The sequence below is a fragment of the Lygodium microphyllum genome, chromosome 6 (genome assembly GCF_053477565.2).
Source record: "Lygodium microphyllum isolate KBCC chromosome 6, Lygodium_microphyllum_v1.1.10, whole genome shotgun sequence".
Taxonomy (NCBI): domain Eukaryota; kingdom Viridiplantae; phylum Streptophyta; class Polypodiopsida; order Schizaeales; family Lygodiaceae; genus Lygodium; species Lygodium microphyllum.
Window position 1 is genome coordinate 117,193,177 of NC_141140.1, and position 24,096 is coordinate 117,217,272.

Below are 24,096 nucleotides of genomic sequence, written 5' to 3' on the forward strand. Positions count from 1 at the left end.
TCTCATTGGTGAGTCTCCCTCTCTCTTTCTTTTATTTGTTGAAGGTTTAAATCGTTCTCTTTTGTTTATTTAGGAGAGGAAAAGAAAGAGAAGGAGAGGGAGAGGGAGAGAGAGGGAGAGAAAGAGAGGGAGAGGGAGAGAAAGAGAGTGAGAGTGCATTCTCTCTCTCTCTCTCTCCCTTTTGCTTGTTTAATGTTTAAATTACTTTCTTCTTTGCTTGTTTAGGAGAGGAAACGAGAGAGTAAGAGAGAAAGAGAGGGAGAGGGAGAGGGAAAGGGAAAGAAAGAGAAAGAGAAATAGAGGGAGAGGGAGGGGGAGGAAATAGGAGAGGGAGAGAAAGAAAAAGAGAGGGAGAAGGAGGGAGAGTGCATTCTCTCTCTCCCTCCCTCTCCCTTTTGCTTGTTTAATGTTTGAATCACTTTATTTTTTGCTTGTTTAGGAGAGGAAATGAGAGAGAAAGAGAGTGAGAGGGATAGGAAAGGGAAGGAAATGAGAGAGGGATATAAAGAGAAAGAGAGGGAGAGTGCATTGTATCTCTCCCTCTCCCTTTTGCTTGGAGGATGTTTAAATCACTTTATTTTTTGCTTGTTTAGGAAATGAGAGAGAAAGAGAGATAGAGAGGGAGAGGGAGAAAAAGAGAGGGAGAGGGAGAGGGAGAGGGAGGGGGAGGGGAAGGAAATGAGAGAGGGAGAGAAAGAGGGAGGGGGAGGGAGAGGGAGCGAGGGAGCGAGGGAGAGGGAGAGGGAGAAAGAGGGAGAAAGAGGGAGGGAGAGGGAGAGGGAGGAGGAGGGAGGAAATGAGAGAGGGAGAGAAAGAGAACGAGAGGGTGAGGGAGAGGGTGAGAGAAAGAGAGGGAGAGGGAGAGGGAGAGGGAAGGGAATGAAATTTAAGATAATATACGTATCGATAATGGTATGCAATGTGCTTTGCATACGGCCACGTACTTCATCAAAATTAACCCAAAATTATTGTTATAGAAGTGGAGATCCCTTAAATTGAGTATAGGATAATTTCTCTCAGGTCTTATGACTATGAGTAGAATTGATTGAAATAAATTTTATTTCTATAGTTGTAAAATTTCATAGATGGCGCGCATTAATTTTAAAATGGATTACTTATACTCAAAGCCGAGATATAACAAAAAATTATCTACCGGGACAAACAAATCGTTGAGCATGATACAAGGCCGAGATATAACATCGGAAAATCTCTCGACTACTATATACAATGCAAGGTTTATGGTCAACTTGCAAGTTGACGTACATCTCCAAAAAGCTATCCATTTAAGCCTCGTTTGCTGTAATGTAGATAAGATGGCAAACGAAGAAGGTCCTATTGTTCAAGACCGCGAGTCGTATCTTAATCAGCGTGTCCCATGTCCTTGCTCTCAATGCAAGTTGGCAATTAGACGAAAACGCCGATTGTCTATAGAACACGTACGACGATTTGGCGAGTTTCAACCTGAGATTATTGATCAGGCGATTGCAGATTTTCAGCAAACGGTATTTTCAAGTTAGCATTTTTCATGCATTGTACTCTCAAGCTAATTGAAAACCATACACAATAAGATTGGGTCTTGTTGGCAAATTTTGTGTCCAGGGGGGTGATGTCTCGACCCAAGGGGGAGTGCACCCTTTGCGGCCAATTAGAAGAGTTCGTGGACGTGAGATGGATGGATGGCAGGAGCCAATAGACCACTCGCAAGGCCCATCTATATCGTCAATGCCAGAGGAGACAGACAACCTTCCCGACTTGCCTACAATCTTGGAGCCTGAGATGGAGGCAATGATCGATGCATTGATTCCCATGGATGTTGAGACATCTGACCCGCTTAGAGAGGAAGCATCCATACCATTATATGATGGGTGCCGAGTATCTCGGTTGAAGACATTGCTTGCACTCTTAAGTGTGCAAGCGAAATACGGTTGGAGCGATACGAGTGTGACTGAGTTATTCAGGTACCTTGCATATAGACTTCATTGTTTTTTTTTAAAACATTATTATTGTAAATATGGATGGATTTTTCAAGGTGTTTTATGATGTTTTCAGGTTATTGAAATATCATATATTGCCACCTGCAAACACCATGCCTGAGTCTCGTGATGATGCACGACATGTTTTACGGAAGCTTGGCATGGACTACAATAACATCCATGCATGTATCAACGACTGCATATTGTTTCGAGATGAATACGAGACTATGGAGACATGTCCAAAGTGTGGTGCTCACAGGTATCGACAGGACTTGCAAGGGCAGACCATCCCTCAAAAAGTCCTCAGACACTTTCCGCTCATCCCCCGCATAAACCACATGTTTCGCACGTCTGCCATGGCAAGCTTGACAACGTGGCATGTGCAGAATAGGTCTACGGATGGAGTGCAACGAATATCAGCAGATTCGCGCGCATGGAGCCACATTGACTCTACCTTCCCAGGCTTTGCGCGAGAGCCAAGGAATCTTCGGCTCGGTCTCGCCATGGATGGTGTGAACCCATTCGGTCTGCGCTCGACTTCTTACAGTGTGTGGCCTATAGTGCTTGTCAACTACAACATTCCTCCATGGCTTTCTACGAAGAAAGGACATCTCATCCTTAGCTTGCTCGTCCCGGGCCGCTACAAAGTAAAAAATATGGACGTGTATCTTCGTCCATTAGTCGATGAGCTTCAGATTTTGTGGGAGGAGGGGGTCACGGTGCAAGATATGAGCAGGCGCGATGGTCGGCGGTCAGCCAACATTCGAGCCATTCTCATGTGGACGATGCATGACTTTCCGGGATTGGGAGAGTGCTCAGGTGAGCAGACCTTTGTTCACGCCGGTAATATCTATATTTTATTTCATTCAATCAAGTATTCACTAGGTCGTGGATCGCCTTGCAGGTCTCGTTACCTCAGGTTATCATGCATGTCCATTGTGTGGGCCACAGTTAGACTCCCGAAGGTCACGAACCATGAAGAAGATGGTATATCAAGGACACGCCACTTTCTTGCCGGAGGATCATGAACTCAGGGAAGGTTTTCTTGGACGACCTCCAGTACGTATGAACGCTGCAAGATGGTACGAGCTGAAAATGGTAAACCCGGAATCACATCCAAATGGAATGCGACGGTTCTCAGTTTTCTACGAGTTGCCATATTGGACCCACTTACAGGTCAACCACTTGTTGGATCCCATGCATATTTTCAAAAATGTGGGCAGCTTGCTATGGGACCACATCACAGGAAAGAGAGACACTATAGGGTCACGAATGGATTTAAAGGAGGTAGGTAAGATGGAGGCGCTTTGGCCGCAGTCGAGTGCTGAAGGGGGAGTGCAGCTTCCTCGCGCTCCCTGGGTTTTGTCTACCAAAGAAGAGCGCATTGTGAAGCAAGTAATCAAGTCTATCCGCACTCCGACGGGTATGATGCGTTCTCTCAGGTCCGCATTTTCTAAAGATGACCAAATGTCTGGGCTAAAATCCCATGATTGGCATAAGATATGTCAGGTTTGTGAACAGAATGGATTTTAATTAGCGTGGACATTTTGAAATTTGAAACGTGACCATTATTCTTAATGCTTTCTCATTTGTGGCAGTTTGTCCTACCGATCGCGATCGCGGGATGCCTAACTCCAGAAATTCGCGGGGCCATTTACAAGCTGTCGACTTTGGTGCAATGGATCTCACAGAAAGAGATTAAGACGTCCTCTATTGAATCCGCAAGGCGGGGAGCAGTTGAGACGGTCTGTCTCTTTGAGAAATACCTGCCCACTAGCATGCTCACGATACAAGTTCACCTTCTTGTGCATCTTGTGGACGAAGTGGAGATTGCCGGACCTGTCCATACGCGATGGATGTTCTTCCTGGAGCGCTTCATGAAAACCCTGAAAGGCTTTGTGCGACAACGAGCTCGTCCGGAAGGTAGCATGGCGGAGGGTTGGTTGGTGTCAGAGGCATTAGTGCATATCTCACAATGGCTACCAACGGTGGAACCAGACAATGAAATACTATGGACGCTCAAGGACGATGACAGGCTGACTGGAGATGTGGTGGTTGGAAATGGGGTAGAAAAAAGAATGGATGCCTCAATGGAAGAGAAAGTGAATCGCTTTTGTATGTTGCACCATGCCTCCATGGAGACGTGGCTCGCCAAGTACCAGATTGCAAGGCAAGATCGAGAGGAAGCGCGAGCTGAATTCCGACGCAGTACGCGTCACCGACCGATTCGATATCCCGAAGGCATGGAGGAGATGCCGCGGTTTATGTCAACACGATGGTTGCATGGAGCCTTGATCGCAGCATCCAGCGAAGGGGCAGAGGTCTCAATGGAGGAGTGGGAGTTCTCGAGGGGATGTAGTCCAAAGGTAATGAGGGGTTTAGAATGTGTCGTATCTGAATTTGTTTGCTACATCTAATTTGAGTGTTTCAATGTGCAGTACAAAATATATAGTGCAGCGTGGTCGCGCGGACGGCATTTTCGGGTGGAGCGTATTGACAAAATGCGCTCCACAATGGACTGTGGTGTCATGGCAAGGTTTGAGCAAGAGAGCCGGCGACGAGCAACGGATCCGAACACGGTTGTGGATGAGATGGAGTATTTTGGGAATTTGCAAAGTATTATTACGGTGGATTACCGTAGCTTCTCCATGATAATATTCGATGTGCAGTGGTTCAAAGTGGTACTTGGAGGAGCTGGCGCAACGGTTCGACGAGGTCCATCTGGATTTCTCGAAATAGATTCTGAAAAAAAATGGACGGATTTGCGCGACACCTTTGTGTTGCCGGCACATTGTGAACAGGTAATCTTCTAGTCATTTGCTTGCTAATTGTAATACGACATGCTTTATGTCACAATGGTTTGAAGACGGTTTGTAAGTGTTTGTGAACAGGTAATCTTCTATCCAAATCCCCGACAACCTCGATGGTGGTATGTTATACCTTCAACTCCTAGAGGTGCGAGAGTATACGATCAAAGCGATGTTCCAGGCATAGATGAAGAATATATGCAAATAGAGGGATCGAAATTACAAGGGGTGGAGGCCACCGCAAGCTTGGAGCCCGCATCGGCTAACAATGATGGAAATACAGAAGTCGTAGAATTTTTTGAGAACGAGGCAGACTCGTTCTTTTGTGGTGACATGTCTATCGACCTTCCAGTGTATGCAGAGTTATGTCAGGAGATTAACATGGGACCATAGAATACTTCATTCTTGGAGAATTGTATTACTCAATTCGTTGTTTAGATCTTCCATAAAGGTAGATAAGATATGCATTTTAAGATGGATTTTTCAAAAATGATTTATATTAATGCGCTTTGTATAGTTTCAATTGATTATTCTAACATTATTTTTTATCTCTGCAGGTATCTTTATTTTCAGTATGAGTCGAGGGATGAGCGATGAGGAGTTTCAGGAGATGATGGCACGTATGTCTCCAGATCAGCTCGCGAGATTCAGAGAGATAGCAGATCAGGAGCTGTCTCGTTCTTCGTCAGGGCGCTCTGCTAGATCAGCTTCAGTGCGATCAGATGCTTCAGCTTCGAGCAGACGATCTCGACGCTCGCGACTTGGGCCAGAGGAAGGGACTGCGACTGCAGGAGGATCAGGGGGGTGCTGCTGTGGAGACACGGACGCGGTGTCTCCGTCTCGTCGTTCAGCTAGAGCTCGGTCACCTCTAGGATTTGTCACACCTGTGGGGACGTCCACTCCAGTTACTCCGGCTTTTGCGCAGCCGTCGGCAGATGTCACGCCTTTTGGTGGCACTCCTTTTGGTGGCACCCCCTCTGGTGGCACTCCTTTTGGTGGCACCCCCTCTGGTGGCACTCCTTTTGGTGGCACCCCCTCTGGTGGCACCCCCTCTGGTGGCACTCCGGGAAAGGGTACCCCCGTCGGTACACCGGATGTTCAGGGGTCTCCTGGATATGCCCAGGAGCGTGGACGGAGATGGGAGAGGGCCCATACGAGGCACACTCCTAGGGATTATGGATACCTAGTGGATGGCAGGTCAGGAGCTATCATCATGAATGATGAGGGGAGGAGGGTGATAGCTCGCATGAGGGAGTTGTGCCAACAAGTTTTTCGGCACAACGTCCTGGATCATTGGAGGAACATACCGGAGGGGAGCAAGGAGTACATAGTAGCATCCTTGCATGAGGAGTTCCCGGTGCCAGCCGCAGTGGATAGATTCTCTACGGGCTGGATGATGGATTGCATGCGTGCATACATGTCACATAGACGATCCGACGCACGCAAGGCAATCAAGAGTGGGGCTCCAAAGCCCGAGTGGTTAGATGCAGAGGACTGGCGCCGACTGAGGGAGGAGGCTACAAATTCGCCAGGACGTTGGAGTCAGCAGCGGGAGGCGGCGAGGGCACGAATCGAGGCCGGATCGGTACATCATCTTGGGAGTGGCGGCCACAGGACATATTTGGAGGACTTTGTAAGTTTCTCTTTTGTTTTGCTTATTTGTTTTTTTGAGATATTATTTGTACTGACAATCATATTTCTAACAGTTAGCATTTTGTTTTCTTTGCAGCACTCCATTACAAATCGCGATCCGCAAGGCCTTGAGACTCAATATGCAGAGAGGCACGGTCTCAGATCATTGATCGACCGATTGTACAGACGCGGCGGCGCAGTAAGTCTCTCATCTTTCACGTCCGTAGTTACCATGAGATATTTGAATGCATTATTGTATGGTGGATTGATATGTTGTTTCTTTTTCTGCAGAATCCGTTTGATGCTCCTTTGCAGAGGGACGAGCTTTCGGGGGACGACGATTTGTAGCTCGCCCTCGGATCCTTAGCGCTCACATACCTTTAGTTTTTAGTCGCCCGATCTATGTAGACATTTTCTATGTATTAGTGATATTGTTTTATGATTGTACCAATCGCATTTTATGCGATATCATGTATTTATTTCATCTATCAGTTTTATGATTTCAGTATAGATTCTTTTTGTTTGCAAACGCTTTGTATGCAGCAGTGCAGAAACTATTTTGTATGGCTCTCATACAGCACACAGTGCTATATGTGGCAGGGCAGCTTGCTGCCCTGCCACAAAATTTTTTTTTCCTCTGTTACCGTCGCTATTTGCGTCGCAAATTTACTGCAGGCGTCGCTATTGTCGTCGCTATCAGCGTCGCAAATTCTCTGTAACCGTCGCTATATGCGTCGCTATTTGCGTCGCTATATGCGTCGCATTTTTGCGTCGCTATATGCGTCGCAAATGCGACGCATATAGCGACGCAAATAGCGACGCATATAGCGACGGTTATAGCGACGATTCCATGGCGTCGTCAATAACGACGCTTTTTGCGACGACGGGGGCAAATTTTGTTGTTTGTATTTTCGTCGCTTTAAACGTCGCTATAAGGTCTATATCTTGTAGTGACTGCAAGTTTCCTTTTAGAGCAGATTATCTGCCGTTTTGGTCCACCGAAGGAACTAGTGTCAGACCTTGGAACCCACTTTTTGAATAAAGTGATCAAAAGCCTAACTGAAGCTTGGCAAATCAAGCACAACAAAACGACCCCCTATAATCCGCAACCCAACGGAAAAGTCGAAAGTACTAATAAGCAGCTTGTGGGTATCTTGTCTAAAATAGTCTCGAAAAAGAAACGAGACTGGGACAGGAAGTTGTATGTGGCAGTATGGGCGTACAATACAACATTCAAGCGAGCCACCAGCCATACTCCATTTAAATTAGTTTATGGGAAAGAGTGTGTGTTACCCCTCGAAATCAAGTTGCCAACCATACGGTTTGCAATTAACCACTCTTTGGGAGACGAGGATGCACTCTTTGAACGTTTCACGACTATAGCCCACCTGGATGAGCTGAAATTGCGGAGCTTATTACACCAGGAGGTAGCTAAACGTCGGATGAAGCAGTTGCATGACCTTAAAGCAAAGAAATATACCTTTAAAAAATGGCAATTAGTTTTGTACTAAGATGCACTAGGGAGCTGTTTCCAGGGAAGCTGGAACCTAGATGGGATGGCCCCTACAAGATTGTCAGGATAGGAAAAAATGGTCTATGACTCTACTAGCTGATCTGCAGGGAGTAGAATTTAAAAATAAGGTTAATCTTAACAAGATTAAACCTTATTATTTCTAAGTATGCTAACACAGCCATCCTCCCCCCCATAATCCATCTCCCCTCCCACCTTAAAAGGACAGGAAGCGAGCTCCCCCCCTCCTTCGTCTAGAGAACGGACACAGCGCCCCCCCTACATGTTGGCAAGTAGCGGCCTGTCGTCCTGGTAAGCACACCACCACCCCCCTTCCTCGTAAACAATGCCTCCCTGGCTAAGAACAAGAGGGAGAGAGAGAAGGAGAAGAAGGAGAAGAAGAGAAGAAGAAGAAGAAGGAGAAGAAGAGGGAGAGAAAAGAGAAGAAGAAGAAGAAGAAGAAGAAGAAGAAGAAGAAGAAGAAGAGGGAGAGAAGAAGGAGAAGAAGAGGGAGAGAGAGGAGGAGAGAAAGAGGAAGAGAGAAGAGAAGAAGAAGAAGAAAAAGAAGAAGAAGAATAAGAAGAAGAAGAGGAAGGGAGAGAAAGAAGGAGAAGAAGAGGAAGGGAGAAAGAAGGATAAGAAGAAAGAGAGAGAGAAGGAGAAGGGAGGAGAAGAAGAAGAGAGAGAGAAGAGAAGAGAAGAGAAGAAGAAGAAGAAGAAGAAGAAGAAGAAGAAGGAGAAGAGAGAGAGAGAGAAGAGAGAGAGAAGGAGAAGGAGAAGAAGAGAGGAGAGAGAGAAGAGGGAGAAAAGAGAGAGAAGGAGAAGAAGAGAAGAAGAGAAGAAGAAGAAGAAGAAGAGAAAGAGAGAGAGAAGGAGATGAAGAGAATAAGCTTGAGAGTCATGAGAGATGCGGGAGTTATGAGAGCCAACAGAAGCTCAAGTGGGAATTAACACCCCAGTCCCATGGCACTAAACTAGGAAAATAAGCTTGTCAAGACCCTAGACCATGAGAGGAGGCACTACTTCCAATCCAAAACAAGGACAATTGAATTATCGTATGGGTAGCTACAATGTATTCTGGGAAAAATACAAACTTGTCTTGCATTGACAAGTTGAGCGGAGACAAAGGCTCTAAGTCCAGAGGAATACCTACCAAGGGAGGAAAGTTCCCAAGGGGGAGAGTAAACAAGAGTGTTCACTCATCATAGACTCTTATGGTGCGTCTCAAGGAGAAGTAAGCGGTATTCTCAAAAGGAATACAATGACTGTTGGTTCCAATACTTGGATAATAGCCTTTGGATGCTTGAAGTAATGTTCTAGTTGTAAGTAAAGAGAATAAACTGTATCTTGGGAAGAGTATAGTGGTTGTTACCTCAATTTCTTGGTTTCTGCCTTTGGGATGCCTGGTTTATTTTGGAAGCCATGTTATAAGTTTATGTGAGGGAGTGAGTTGTGGAAAAAGGATGGATTGATCAAGTTATTGCTGATATGGAAAGTGACATTTTTCTCTAAGTAAATGATGTTAGGCTAGTTGTTTTAGCTTTGGTTGATTCCCTAAAGGATAAGGAATGGTTGTGGTTTTGGATGAATATCCAAGTGATTATATTTCCATGGCGGGAACTGTAAGGATAAATTGCCATGGGGACAAAAGGGATGTTTTCCCTAGTAAATGTTATTAGGCTGGTTGCTTTAGCTGTGGATGATTTCCTAAAGGGATAATTAAGGAAGGATGGCGCTAGCTACCCCCCGTGAACCTCCAAACCCTAACCAAGGGGGTTATGAATCCATGCCGGGAATGTGGACCGAACCTGCTGCAAGAGGTCTCTCCGTGGAAATTACTTGGCGTAGGAGGGCGCTTGGGTGCCAGGGCGGGGCTCTGGCTGTAAATCCCAATGCCTCCGGACCCTACACAAGTGTTCTACGTGACTTGAGATGGGATCTCGAGGCCTTGATACTAGTTACAAGGCAGAATCTTGGTAGGATAAACCTTTGGGTTTTTATTTCCAGTGTACGGAAGGATTTTTTGGGGAGGTAGAAAAGGACACTTAGTTATCCTATATGGGCAGGAGACAAACATTAATCTGAAGATAAGTTAAGGAAGTGTTTGATCTTGTTATCTTGTCTTCGTGTCTGTTTCTGTTAGAGGCAGATTGTATTCGACGAGCTGGCCTTCGCCCATTTGTGGCTCTCACTTTACCACCTGTGGGGATGAGAAGTTGTGTTATTCTTTCCTCGCTTCTTACAAAAACCAATCTAGCCTGGCTTACAACCGGACATTCTGTTTATCAGTAGCCAATATCAGTGAAGCATTATGTTTGCCCTTATATGCTTTCTTTGTGCCCAGTGGTACCCAGCTCTACTAGCGGTTGAGGAGATAGTCACACTGATGAAGAAGGAAACTTCCAACCCCTTGCTCCTTAACCAACTCATTAATAGCTCAGGGTGTCTGTTGCCCACATTTCTTCTCCAGTTTGGAAGCAGTTATGCCAATTCCTACAGGACCGGTTCATGTCAGGAAAGGCTGCATCCAAATACCTGTCAAAAGAATTTTTTCACAGCTTCTGTGAAGATTCTGGAGGGAGCTAAATTCAACTGGGCAAGTTTTCTGTTATCTAAGATTGATCAGAATTTCCAGCGTGTCAAGAAGGGTCAAAATAGTACTGTTTCTTATGGTGCCTTCCCACAGAGGATCCTTACTTTTGCACCTCCTCCTGGTGGTGTTCCAGTGCGAGATCCAGTTCCTTTACTAGTGGAGCCTACAATATCAGTTTCTTCTCCTAGGCCCATGCAGCTTAATTCAGAGGATGAGGAGTCGCATGTTATTTTTTCTAGAAAGAAATGCCTTCGCACAAAGGGACCTTCCAATCCTTCTGTCCAAGATCCACTGGTGCAAACATCCACTCCTGCTGTGTCTGGCAGTGCCCTTCCTTCATTCCTTTCCTGTACCAATCTATTTGCCGCTCAAAAGGAAGGAAAATTAGATTCACAGATCCCTTCATCATTACAAACCATTTTAGCTGGACCTCCACAGATGGTTTCCAATGTCCAGTCTACTCTGGAAACTTCCCTTACTTCCTGGCTTCAGACACTGTATACCAGTGTTTATACTTCCATGCAAGACAAGGTGGATTCCCTCACTAGTCACTTGAGTAAGGCACTTGAGGATCTGTCTTCAAAAAGGGCTACCCTCAGTGATATCCACAATCAGATGACTATTGCCACAACCTTAATGGATTCACAGAAGGTCACTATTCAGGATCTAGAAGCCAAGGTTGTTAAACTAGAGGAGGAGAATGCATCTTTGATGCTCGAGAAGAATTCTACCCTAGCAGAGATGGTCACTTTGGCTAGTAAGCTTGCTACTAGTGAGGGTCAGTTCCAGCAATCTCAGGACACTGTAGAGTCCCAACAAAAACTCATTGAAGCACTTAATCAGAAGGTGGATGTTCTTTCTGTTTCCCCTCCTACTCCTGTATCTTCTATTGTGTCATCCCAAGAGGAGCTTAATCAGTTGCAACATAAGGCTAAGCTCTGTGATGGGTTCTCAACTAAGGTTGATCGCCTTCAGCAGCAGCGGATGGGTTCTCTCTTTCTTCCTCTCCTTGGCTTTCCTTTTTCCCTTCTTGTGTGTTTGAAATGAAAGAAGAGGTGAGTCATGAGAAGGTGAGGCATGAAGAGACTAGGTGAGGCATGAAGAGACTGCATGTTGGCTAAACTCAAGCTTCAGAACCGCAAAAAACGCAAGAAAGGAAAGGCGCAGTTTGAAAAGAAATGATTTAAGTATGGTTTGAATTTTGACGTGTGCGTCTATTTTTGCGTGTATATGCGCGTCTATTGTTCAGATAGACTCGAGTATAGACGCGAATATAGACGCGAAAATAGATGCAAATATAGATGCATAGGTAAATGCGGATATAGAGGCACATTTGGGCTTTATCATAATTTTTTATTTTTAAGATAAGTTTTGATACTAAATTCTTATCATAAGTTTTAATGTATTTATGATGATTTTTGTGTATTTAAAATTGAGATCTTATGTAAACATATGAATGACAAATATTTTAATGTTGTCATGAATTAGGTTTAATCATGTCGACGTCGTCATCACCTAGTGCGGTGCAAGCTGATAAGTCAATGAGCGCATCCTCAAGTGAGGATGAAACATTGCATCTTCATAATCGAGATGCATGGCTACGACGAAAAATTAAATGCATGTGTGATCGTTGTCGAGGGTGTATTTTTCGAGCACGTCGAATTGCAATGTCACACCTCAGCTTGTATGGAGAATGGGACCGAGAAAAATCACCGGTATTCATTGTTTTTTTTTACCACTAAGATTGCATGTCTATGTTACGGGAATTATATATCAACGTACATGAAACTCCCTTTTGTGGTTGAGCAGGATGCGGTGCCACATCCTCAGATGCTCCCTCCCGGGCGTCGAGAGGCTGCAAAACGTCGACGCGAGGAGGCAGAGTCTTCAAGAAGAGTAGAGACTGAGGACCATGATAGTAGCCCTCATGAAATGCCCCATCAAGTCGTAGCGGATGAGATTTTGGACAACATGGTACACCATCTATTTTCGCAACCGGTTCAGGGAGAAGGTCACTCTACGAAGCCAGATGATCCACTATATGTAGCATCATCTACTCCGTTGTATGAAGGTTGTATGTACTCCATTCTTCGTGCGTCCCTCGAGATACTTAACTTGCAAACAATTTATGGATGGAGTAATGTCAGTTTGGATGCGTTATTGAAGTAGGTATCAATTCAATTTGGCTTATGAATCATAATATTAATTGTTCTATTTTGAAATCAGACAAAAATATATGTTGGTGGTTTTTTAACTCACTTTTAAAAATATATGTAGGTTATTATCACAAATGCTTTCAAAAGGAAACAAATTGCCAACTAAGAGAGAGCAAGCAAGACATTACTTGACATCTCTGGGAGGCCTCGATTATGTCAAGATCCATGCATGTGTCAATGATTGTGTCTTATTTCGTGGGATTCATGAGTTCGCACGAGAGTGTCCTGTTTGTGGCGAATCAAGATACGAAGTGGAGATGAAGTCAATGGATATGCCTCGTAAGGTTTTGCGACATTTTCCGATTGTTCCACGCATAAAACTTATGTTCAAGTGTAAGTCTATTGGAAAGCTCATGTCATGGCATGCTAGTCATCGTTCAAGTGATGGAAAATGGAGGATCCCTGCAAACACACCGGCATGGCACATATAGATAATTTGTGGCCCGTTTTCAAAGAAGAGCCAAGAAATTTGAGATTTGGTTTAGGTATGGATGGAATCAATCCATTTGGCATCAAAAGCACATCATATAGTGTATGGCCAGTGATATTGGTGAACTATAATATTCCTCCATCCATGGCAATTAAAAAGGGACATGTGATGTTGTCCCTTCTGATTCCTTGAAAACACAAGGTAAAAAACATGGACATTTACTTAGAGCCTTTGATTGAAGAGTTAGAAATGTTATGGGAAGGTATTGAGGTGCAAGATACAAATACATCTGCATCCTCTAGAGATTTCACATTGAAGGCCATGTTGTTGTGGACCATGCACGATTTATGAGGATACGGAGAGTGTTCACGTACATGTATATAACTCTATATTTGAAATTCAAGACTTGAATCAATTGCATTTTATTAATTCACTTGTTTTTTCAGGTTTAACCACGTCAGGATATTATGCATGTCCTATTTGCGGTCCCTCTCTAGTTTCCTCTAGGCTGGCACGTTTAAAGAAGGTTATCTACGACAATCATCATCGATTTCTTCCTATTGACCATCCCAAATATGTTCGCCCTACTAATGGAATGACTCCACAATCTCTAACCATTCGAGATTGGAAGGAGAGATGGATTAATGTCGACAACCACCCTCCACTGAGTCGGTAAGAAGTGCATTTCTCTCGATTGACTTTAAAGTATTTAGCATGATGAATTGTTTACATAATATATTGTTTGTTTGTTAGGTTCTCTATATTTTTTCGTCTTCCCTGTACTGGACTGAACTTAAGATCAATCACTTGTTGGAACCCATGCACATATTCAAAAATGTTGTATCTACATTATGGGATCACTTGATAGGGGCTCGTGATTCAGTTAATGTAAGGGAGGATTTACGTAACATTGGTCGCATGAGACGAGCCTGGCCACGCATTGGACCCAGAGGAAAAATTGAGCTACCCCATGCACCTTGGATGTTGTCAAAGAACGATGAAAAAATAGTGAAGGAACAAATATATAGCTTTCGAACACCCACAGGATGTATGAGATGTCTCAAGGGAGCCTTCATAAAGAAAAAGAAAAGAGGTGTGGAGCAACTATCTGGTTTGAAGTCCCACGAATGGCACAAAATGATTCAAGTAAGGGTATCTCTAACCATGAATGTAGTAATTAGTGGAGTAACTATATGTAAACTTTGGGGTATGATGACTTTTTTCTCAACTAATCATTTGATCTATGAATATTGTTTACATTCAGTTCGTACTTCCTACTAGCATATCCCGTATCCAAAGATGTACGTGATATCATTTACAAGATGGGAGAGCTTGTGAGGTGTGTATACATTGTATTTTTTCATTATATATCTTTGAATTTCTACACAAAAAAAAACAATTCTCAAATACATCCTGACAGATACGTGAGCTCGAAGGAAATTGATCCAAACACATTGCAAGATGCTCGAGTATTATCTGTTGAGGTGGTTTGTTTGGTGGAGGAAAATTTTCCTCGATCCATTTTGACTACTCAATTACATTTACTCGTACATTTGATTGATGAGATTGCACTTTGTGGGGCAGTTCATGTAAGGTGGATGTTTTTTCTTGAGCGCTTCATGAAAACCTTGAAAGATTTTGTGAGGCAAAAAGCATGGCCTGAGGGAAGCATGGCTGAGGGTTGGTTAGTGCAATCATCCCTTGTTTATATCTCTGAATATCTTGCTGAAGTGGATCCCTCTCAACCACGACTATGGAAAGATGATGAAGACTTGAGGATGACCTCTATAGTACCTCAAGGAAAAGAAATGAGTAAAGTGCTAACAAAAGAAGAACTTCGTAAGTTAAATAGTTTTTGTGTGCTCAATAGTGATATAATGAGCAAATGGGTGACACTATATAATGAAGCAAGGGCAAGAAGAAAAAGCGAAAGACAAGAATTTCGCACTAGATATGGACGTAATGTCTCATTTCCAGATCATCTAGATGCGCTCCCACGTCATATTGATATAGATTGGTTACATGAGGAAATGGAGAGAATGGAAAAAGAGGAGGAAATTAATATATCTCAAGAAGAGTGGGAATACGCACGAGGTTGCTTATTAAAGGTGAGACATACTATCAATTAATTTGTTTCTATAAGTTTTATTTTATATAAATAATTGACATGTTTGATCTTTTATCTTTTACTACTAGTGCACATTATTCAATGCACTTTGGTGTGAGGGTAAACATCTTCGAACTCAACGTATAGATGAAAAGAGAAATACCCAAGATTGTGGTGTCCTTGCTCACTTCGAGGATGCCAATGGTACCATGGAAGGTTATTGTGTCTTGATCCAAGATATTCTGAAGCTTGACTTCAGACGATTCTTTATATATGTACTGAATGTGAAGTGGTTTAAAGAAGTGGTAACAAATGGTGAGCATTGCACAATCAGACGTCATCCAAGTGGTTTTGTAATCATTGACTCTACAAAATTTCACCAAAACAAGAATGACACATTAGTACTACCTCAACAATGCGAGCAGGTATATATGCAAAGGCTAATTTTTTTATATGTATACATGTGATACATATACACAATATAATAAGTACTTAAGTTTTTTGTTTTTGTTTTTCAAATACAGGTTGTGTATCATCCAATGGTAAACAATAATCGATGGTGGTATGTCATCCCTATATCTAATCGTTCAAAACCAATATATGGTAATATTACTGACATGGAGATAGCAGATGACAATCCAACAATTAATGATGATGTGCATGATGACACCATAATGGATGATATGCGTGATATAGTACAAGATGAACCTCGCGAGGATGTTCAAGAAAACGCAGAAGACAATAATGTGATTATCGATGATATTGATGAAGCTATTGAGCAATATAGCAACACATCTGATAGTGGGATAGACTTATTTGTTTCGTTACCTCTTGGTAACATAGACCTAGAAGTAGATAGTTTAGCAAGGGCTCATCTCATTGAAGATGAGATGGATCATTCACTGTAACATACTTAATTTGCTTATTGATTCAATGTGTATCCCTAATTCTATGGTTTTTATCATGTGCACACGTGCATACTCAAGAATCAATAGTCAATTTTAAAGCTAAATTGAATTTTCCATAATAAAAAGGAAGTATCTTTTATCATCTTCAAGTACGTAGAGGATTTACGAGATACATATTGCAATGCTTTCTACTAATTGTAAGGTTTCTGTCGCTTGCCGCTAATTACTTATATCAGGCTTGTCAATTGGAGGAACTGCCATTCATTAGAGAGCAATGAAAAAGTAATTATTAACTCTATTTTTTTAATTCAATGATTCAATGTGTATTCTTAATTCTATGTTTTTTATCATGCGCTTATGTGCATGCTCAAGAATCAATTTCAGGTGGTTAAATAATTATTAACCTTGGTTTTTTAATTATGTGAATTGCTAATTTTAGGTGGTTAAATAATTGTGTGTCTGCTGGCGCGTCTATATTAGCGTCTATTTGCACGGATATATAGACGCAAAATTCACGTCTATTTACACGCACGTTTACACGCACTTATAGACACTATGATAGACGCGCCCGACTTTGCGCATCTAACATGCACGTCTATGCCTCGTTTCTGTTGTAGTGCAAGGAGTATGTACAATTGCACTATAATGTCATGGTAGATTAATTCTCAAAGCTTGAAGTTGAGAAAACTCCAAGTTTCAAGTGCAGGAGAGTGAATCATGCTTCATTGAGTCATTTGGTGAATATATTTGTAGTCATTTGTTAAATTGGAAATTAAAATCATAATGATGCAGACTTAAGAGTCCAAAATTTTGGCAGAAAATTTTGCCCTCAAGTTTGCAGTGCTAGACGTGCAACGTCACGACATCCGCCCCTCCAAACCTGCACATCCTCTGGATGGGCCACAGCTACCCATCCACATCACCACCAAGCTCGACGGTCAATGCAATCTCTTCATGTTCTGCAAAAGCATCTTCAATGTCCACATCTTTATCTCCATCCTCTCTTGGCTCAAGTCCATCGTGAATCACATCATCCAACTCCTGGACTGAATAGGATGTAGCATCTCTTCTCTTGAAGAGTTTGATTCTCTTCCCTGCAATCGGAATCTGCAAGGTTTTACTATCAAGCTCTGTTAAGGAATATGTACCATAGTCATGGACATGATACACTAAGTAGGGCCCAAATTATCATCGTCTAGAAACCTTGCAAACAGCACTATACTGGTTGTCTAGAGACTGCTCTCATAGTCCAACACCCAATCTCCCTCTTTAATCTCTTTAGGCCTCAATCTGTGTCTGCTCTATCAAAGTGGTCTTTGTTGTGAATTCTGGCCTCTTTGAGCTTTTGAATTGCTCTCTCAATATCTTTACGTCTTCTCTCCAACTAATGAATACGAAGAGACAAAAGATATTCTCTAATCATCTCTTCTTGCTGCCACAATAAAGCACTCCAAGTAAGTGTGCAAGTCTCTGTAGGTATGACTGGCTTCTGTCCATACATCAACTTAGCTGGTATACATCTTGTGGTCACACTATGAGTAGTGCGATTGGCCCATCAGGCATAAGGCAACATCCTAGGCCACTCTCGAACTTGTCCACCGCATGCTTTGGCCAAGGCTTTTACAATCGGCAGATGACCTCTTTCACTCTTCCCATTGCCTTCCAGATTATATGCCCAAGTCAAAGCAAATTTAATGCTAAGGCGAGAGAAAAACTCTCTAGCCTTATCAACATCCAACTCACCTCTATCTATAGTAACTTTCCCAATACATCCATATCTACAAAAAACATCTTCCAACATAAACTTACAGACCCGCGAAATCTATGCCCCACTTCTTGAATGGATCTAGGGAAAGCATGGATTGTAGTGGCATAGCACTGGACTTAGTAGGCTTTCATATACGTTGATAAGCGTCACAATGGTTGTAGTAGTAATAGGCACCTTTATGTAGCGTAGGCCACCAATATCCTACGAGGAAAGCCTTTTTGGGTGTTACTTCTCTCATAAAGTGTTTACATAGGGCTCCCCAATGGCATCCTTTTAATACTATCTGGATCTCATCTTTCCCAACACATCTCTGCAGCGCTTCATCTTTACCTCTCTTGTACAAAGTACCACCTAGAAGGGTGTAGGGGGTTGATTCTAGTAGAAGATTCTTCTTCTCTATGCTAGAGATGCTAAGGGGATATGTTGTGTGGGCAAGAGGTTGGACAGATAATCGACCAAAACAAAGGAGCGACTGGGCTTGGTAACCACTTTAAAATCAAATTTGCGGAATAGAAGGAGCAACCTCATCATTCTACCTTTAACATCTATCTTAATCATTATGAAGGATAGTTCATCATGATCCATATAAAACTTAAAGCGTGTGCACAGTAGGTAGTGTTGAAACTTCTCCAAGGCAAACACAATTGCCAGGCACTCTAACTCTCTCGCTATGTAGTTCCTTTCATGATTAGTGACTTTTCTTCTTCCATAGTAGATAGTTTGATCCAACTTCTAGGAACCTCCTTGACATAAGAGTGTACCTAATCCTTCTACAGATGCATCAATTTACACATGGAACTCCTTTGTCCAATCAAGAGGTTGCAAGATGAGTACTTCAATTAGGCACTGCTCTTTAGAGTATTGAAACCTTCTTTACAATCAATGGTCCAAATGAACTCTATATCTTTCCTCATCACGAGCTTATGCAAGGGGCTTGCCTTTGTTACATAATGTGAAATAAACCACTTTTAATAGCCAACATGACCAAGAAATATCCTCAATTATTTAAGGTTGGTAATTGGTGCTTTTGGAGATATGAACTTCTTAATCTTGGTGGGGTAATTTGATATTCCTTATGTAGAGAGAGACATTTTTTCCCAAAAGAACTCTTGAAGAGACTTCAAAGATACATTTTTTGGGATTGAGAGAGATCCCATACTCTCAATATACATCAAAGCACTACTCCATTTATCCTCAATGCTCAGATTAGGATATAAACATAGAACTCATCCAACTATATACGTCAATGAAATCATGCATGTGATTTTGAAATGTGGCCAGATTCATCACTCTTTGAAAGACAATAGGGGGTTACAAAGCCCAAATGGCATCACTCTATAAGCATAGGTCTCCCATTTTGTTATGAAGATTGTTTTGGATTGATATTTTTCTACTATTTGGACTTGGTTATACCCATTGAATCCATCTAGTAAAGGAATAGAGCTCATGTCACACCACTGTATCTAACAGTTCGTCTGTGAAAGAAATAGAGAAATTATCCTTCTTTGTCTTGGAGTCCAACTCACAAAAGTCCACACATATTTGCATATTTTCATTCTTCTTTGGGTACTGTTAGGAGGGGTGAGACCCATTCACTATTAGGATGGGTGAGACCCATTCACTATTGGCCACTAGATAGATGAACTCAATATTAAAGAGCTTCAACAATTCAGATTTCACCAAGCTTGAGTAATTTGGATTCATGTGCCTCTGTTTTTGCCTTATAGGTTTGGCATCAAGCTGAAGATTGATGTGATATTGACACACTATGGGATCAATCACCTTTAGATCTTTATATGACCATGTAAAGATGTCCAAGTTCTCCTTCAATAGGTCATGCAGGACCAAGAGCTTTCAAGAAGATTGATACCTACCTTCAAGTGACATTCAAAGTCATCTGCATCCACAAAAGTTAATTGCTTTTCACTTCCACTTGGTAGATGAAGGTCCCATGGACTGATTCTCGTTATAGATTTGTGACTCCTTCAAGGGAGTGGCCTGCTTGTCAGATACTCCACTGGAAGCAACTTTTTCTTTCCATAGAGACTTGAGGGCTGGCTCTTTGGGATGCTGAAATGGTATCATGGCAACTTTAAATTTTACGGGAGATTTAATTACCTCTTGGATCAAGGACTGATCTTCCAAGGATGCCTCCAGAATGTCACATAAGAGGAACCATCTGAGTTCTACTCACGTTGTAGAATGGGTATTTATTGGCAAGGTGATGATTGTGCATCATCATCATCCTTTCTTGAGAAGGGTAAATTAGGACAACAAGAGCCACTGCTAAAAAAGGTCTTATTTTGCTTAATCCATTTCTTATAGAAGTTGTTCTGATAATGTGATCCATTTACTAGTTCAAAGGGTAGCACATTCATTCCATCCAACAACATGGAATCTTCAGTTTCTTCTAAAGCCTCTAGGACTTTATCCTCACTTCTATCCTCTTCTAGATGAATAGCTAGTTCGATCTCATTTTCATTATTCTCATCTTTACTTTCATCATCATTTTCTTCAAAATCTGTCTCTGCCTCTATAGGGGCTTTATAGGAGAAAAATGGACTCTTTGCAATAGTTTCTCCTTGTGGTTCTACCTTTGGCTCTACTTTTGTCTCTACTTCTATGTATGTCTCTATCTTTGCTTCTCTCTCTGGCTATACTGTTGCCATGTGACAAGAAGAACAGTATATCCATGCCTCTATCTCACTATTTGAAGTAATTTTAGAACTCATTCATAGTTCAGGTGGCATGTATTCACCCACCATTAACAAGGACTTTGATTCTTTTGAGAATTGCTTTATAGTGCCCACTATGAAGGACTGTGCCTCTATTTTATTGGGAATTATCTGTTTCTGAGACGGCTTCTTCGTCTGCTAATGTATCATCTGTAACTTTGTTGAAGGAGTCTGTTAAGACTTCAATAGTGGTTGATCCATTGCCTTTTTGCAAGCCATACAACTTCACTACCACCTTGTTGGATCCTTTGCCTAAGGTCAGAGTTTCCTTCAATCTATCTGTTTGTGTTCTTGCTTCAAAAAGCCATGGTCTTCCTAACAACAAAGGATATGAGGTCCCATAGGAATTTGGTTTCACCACCAGATAGATAATTAGCCAATAGTCTCTTTTTGCCAAGGTTGTCCTAACACATGGGATATTGTCGAAAGGCTTAGTTTTGCTTTGGTCTACTAGTCTAATAAGCCACTATGTAAGTTGCATGCCTTGCATACCTAGATACCTCATTGTCGCATGTATCATTATGTTCATCGATGAGCCTCCATCAATCAATGCATATACAATAAAACATCCCTCAATCCACTCACCAGTGTCTAGGATACTAGGATCTAGGAATGCATTCCCCACATTCACTTCTTTCACAAGCTCTATGGCTTTATTGGACTTAGTGGCAGCTATGGAAGCAATCCTTAGGTCACCTCTTCTTGTTAGTAAGATTTTAAATTCCTTTTAGCATCTAGAAAAAAACATTAGCAAATTTTGAAATGTTACATTTGGTTTGACGGTATCTAGGTCTTTGGCCACTATGATAGGATCCACAATCTTCTCTAGCCGGCTGGGGAATACATACCATGTTAGAAAATTTTGGAATCTCCCAAGTTCTACTTTCAAACAAGGAGTAAAGATTTGATCAAGTGGCTGAATCTTAACCCCATATTTGAGAGTGGAAGTTGGAGGGATTGCTTATATAATATCCAGGAAAAATTTCACCTTCAAGTAAGGGGATAAGATTAACCGTGTGTTCAAATATTAATCACATTAGGAATTTCCAAACTTTATGAAAATTACCAAATTTGTGAATATGAGGCTAATGGAGCAACAACCAATTTTATCTTTTCTCTTACTTCTAGCAAGGGAGGAATTTGAACTTCTATTACCGGGGGTACTTCTACATCCTCTATCTCTTGGACATTTATCTCATCTCTGTAATTGTCTCTATATCCTTTTGTGACACTAGAGTACTCTATACTTCACTGTTTTGTTTTGTATTCTTTCAGCACAACAGAAACGAGTCATAGATGCACATGTTAGACGCGCAAAGTCAGGCGCGTCTATCATTGCGTCTATATGCACGTGTGAAAGAGCGTGTAAACCGACGCGAATTTTGTGTCTATATATCCGCGTAGATAACGCGAATATAGATGCGATTTCAGACACGTAATTATTAAACCACCTAAAATTGGACTTAATATAATAAAAAAACCAAAGTTAATAATTATTTTTACATTGCTCTCTAATGAATGGCAGTTCCTCTAGTTGACAAGCCTGATATAATTAATTAGCGGCAAGTGACACAAACCTTATTATACAATTAGTAGCAAGCATTGCATGTATGTCGTAATTTCTCTACTTGAAGAAGATGAAAAATACTTCCTTTTTATTATGGAAAATTCAATTTAGCTTTAAACTTGACTATTGATTCTTGAGTATGCACATGTGCGTATGATATTTTCCATAGAATTAAGAATACACATTGAATCATTAAGCAAATTAAGTATGTTAGAGTGAATGATTCATCTCATCTTCAATGAGATCAGCCCTTGCTAAACTATCTACTTCTAGATCTATGTTACCAAGAGGTAACGAAACAAATAAGTCCATCCCACTATCAGATGTATTGCTATATTGCTCAATAACTTCATCATCATCAATCACATTATTGTCCTCTTCTATGTTTCCTTGAACATCCTCGCAAGGTTCATCTTGTACTATATCACGCATATCATCCATTATGGTGTCATCATGTACATCATCATTAATTGTTGGATTGTCATATGCTATCTCTATGTGGGTAATATTACTATATATTGGTTTTGAACGATTAGATATAGGGATGACATACCACCATCGGTTATTGTTTACCATTGGATGATACACAACCTATATTTGAAAAACAAAAGCAAGAAACTTAAATACCTATTATATTGTGTATATGTATCACATGCATACATATAAAAAAATTAGCTTTTACATATATACCTGCTCGCATTGTTGAGGTTGTACTAATGTGTCATTCTTCTTTTGGTGAAATTTTGTAGAGTGATCAATGATTACAAAACCACTTGGATGACATCTGATTGTGCAATGCTCACCATTTGTTATCACTTCTTTAAACCACTTCACATCCAGTACATATATAAAGAATCGTCTGAAGTCAAGCTTCAGAATATCTTGGATCAAGCCACAATAACCTTCCACGGTACCATTGGCATCCTCAAAGTGAGCAAGGACACCACAATCTTGGGTATTTCTCTTTTCATCTATGCGTTGAGTTCAACAATGTTTACCCTCACACCAAATAGCATTGAATAATGTGCACTAGTAGTAAAAGATTAAGATCAAACATGTCAATTTATTATATAAAATATAACTAGAAATAAATTAATTGATAGTATGTCTCACCTTTGATAAGCAACCTCGTGCGTATTCCCACTCTTCTTGAGATATATTAATTCCCTCCTCTTTTTCCATTCTCTCCATTTCCTCATATAACCAATCTATATCAATATGACATGGGAGCGCATTTAGATGATCTAGAAATGAGATATTACGTCCATATTTGCTGCGAAATGCGTCTTTTGCTTTTCTTCTTGCCCTTGCTTCATTATATAGTGTCACGCATTTGCTCATTACATCACTATTGAGCACACAAAAACTATTTAACTTACGAAGTTCTTCTTTTGTTAGCACTTTACTCCTTCCTTTTCCTTGAGGTATTATAGAGGTCATCCTCAAGTCTTCATTGTCTTTCCATAGTCGTGGTTGAGAGGGGTCCACTTCAGTAAGATATTCAGAGATATAAACAAGGGATGATTGCACTAACCAACCCTCAACCATGCTTCCCTCAGGCCGTGCTTTTTGCCTCACAAAATCTTTCAAGGTTTTCATGAAGCGCTCAAGAAAAAACATCCACCTTGCATGAACTGCTCCACAAAGTGCGATCTCATCAATCAAATGTGCGAGTTAATGTAATTGAGTAGTCAAAATGGAGTGAGGAAAAATTTTCTCCACCAAACAAACCACCTCAACAGATAATACTCGAGCATCTTGCAATGTGTTTGGATCAATTTCCTTCGAGCTCACGTATCTGTCAGGATGTATTTGACAATTGTTTATTTTTGTGTAGAAATTCAAAGAGG

At 41.5% G+C, this 24,096-nt stretch overlaps 1 protein-coding gene across 1 annotated transcript; it reads left to right on the forward strand.

Annotated features, from left to right (window-relative positions):
* Positions 1 to 6,026: 6,026 nt before the first annotated feature.
* LOC148035015 (uncharacterized) lies at positions 6,027 to 6,891 on the forward strand. Its single transcript, XM_087680762.1, has 3 exons — positions 6,027 to 6,413; positions 6,510 to 6,611; positions 6,704 to 6,891. Exons 1-3 carry the CDS (start codon positions 6,027 to 6,029, stop codon positions 6,758 to 6,760), a joined length of 546 nt encoding a protein of 181 aa, XP_087536888.1. The 3' UTR covers positions 6,761 to 6,891.
* The last annotated feature ends 17,205 nt before the right edge of the window (positions 6,892 to 24,096 follow it).

Bases quoted from the DNA above. Each gene is read 5' to 3' on its own strand.
- LOC148035015 (XM_087680762.1), top strand. From the start codon at position 6,027: ATGAGGGAGTTGTGCCAACAAGTTTTTCGGCACAACGTCCTGGATCAT. The intron at 6,414-6,509 runs GTAAGTTTCTCT...TTTTCTTTGCAG, and splicing joins GGACATATTTGGAGGACTTT to CACTCCATTACAAATCGCGA. The intron at 6,612-6,703 runs GTAAGTCTCTCA...CTTTTTCTGCAG, and splicing joins TGTACAGACGCGGCGGCGCA to AATCCGTTTGATGCTCCTTT.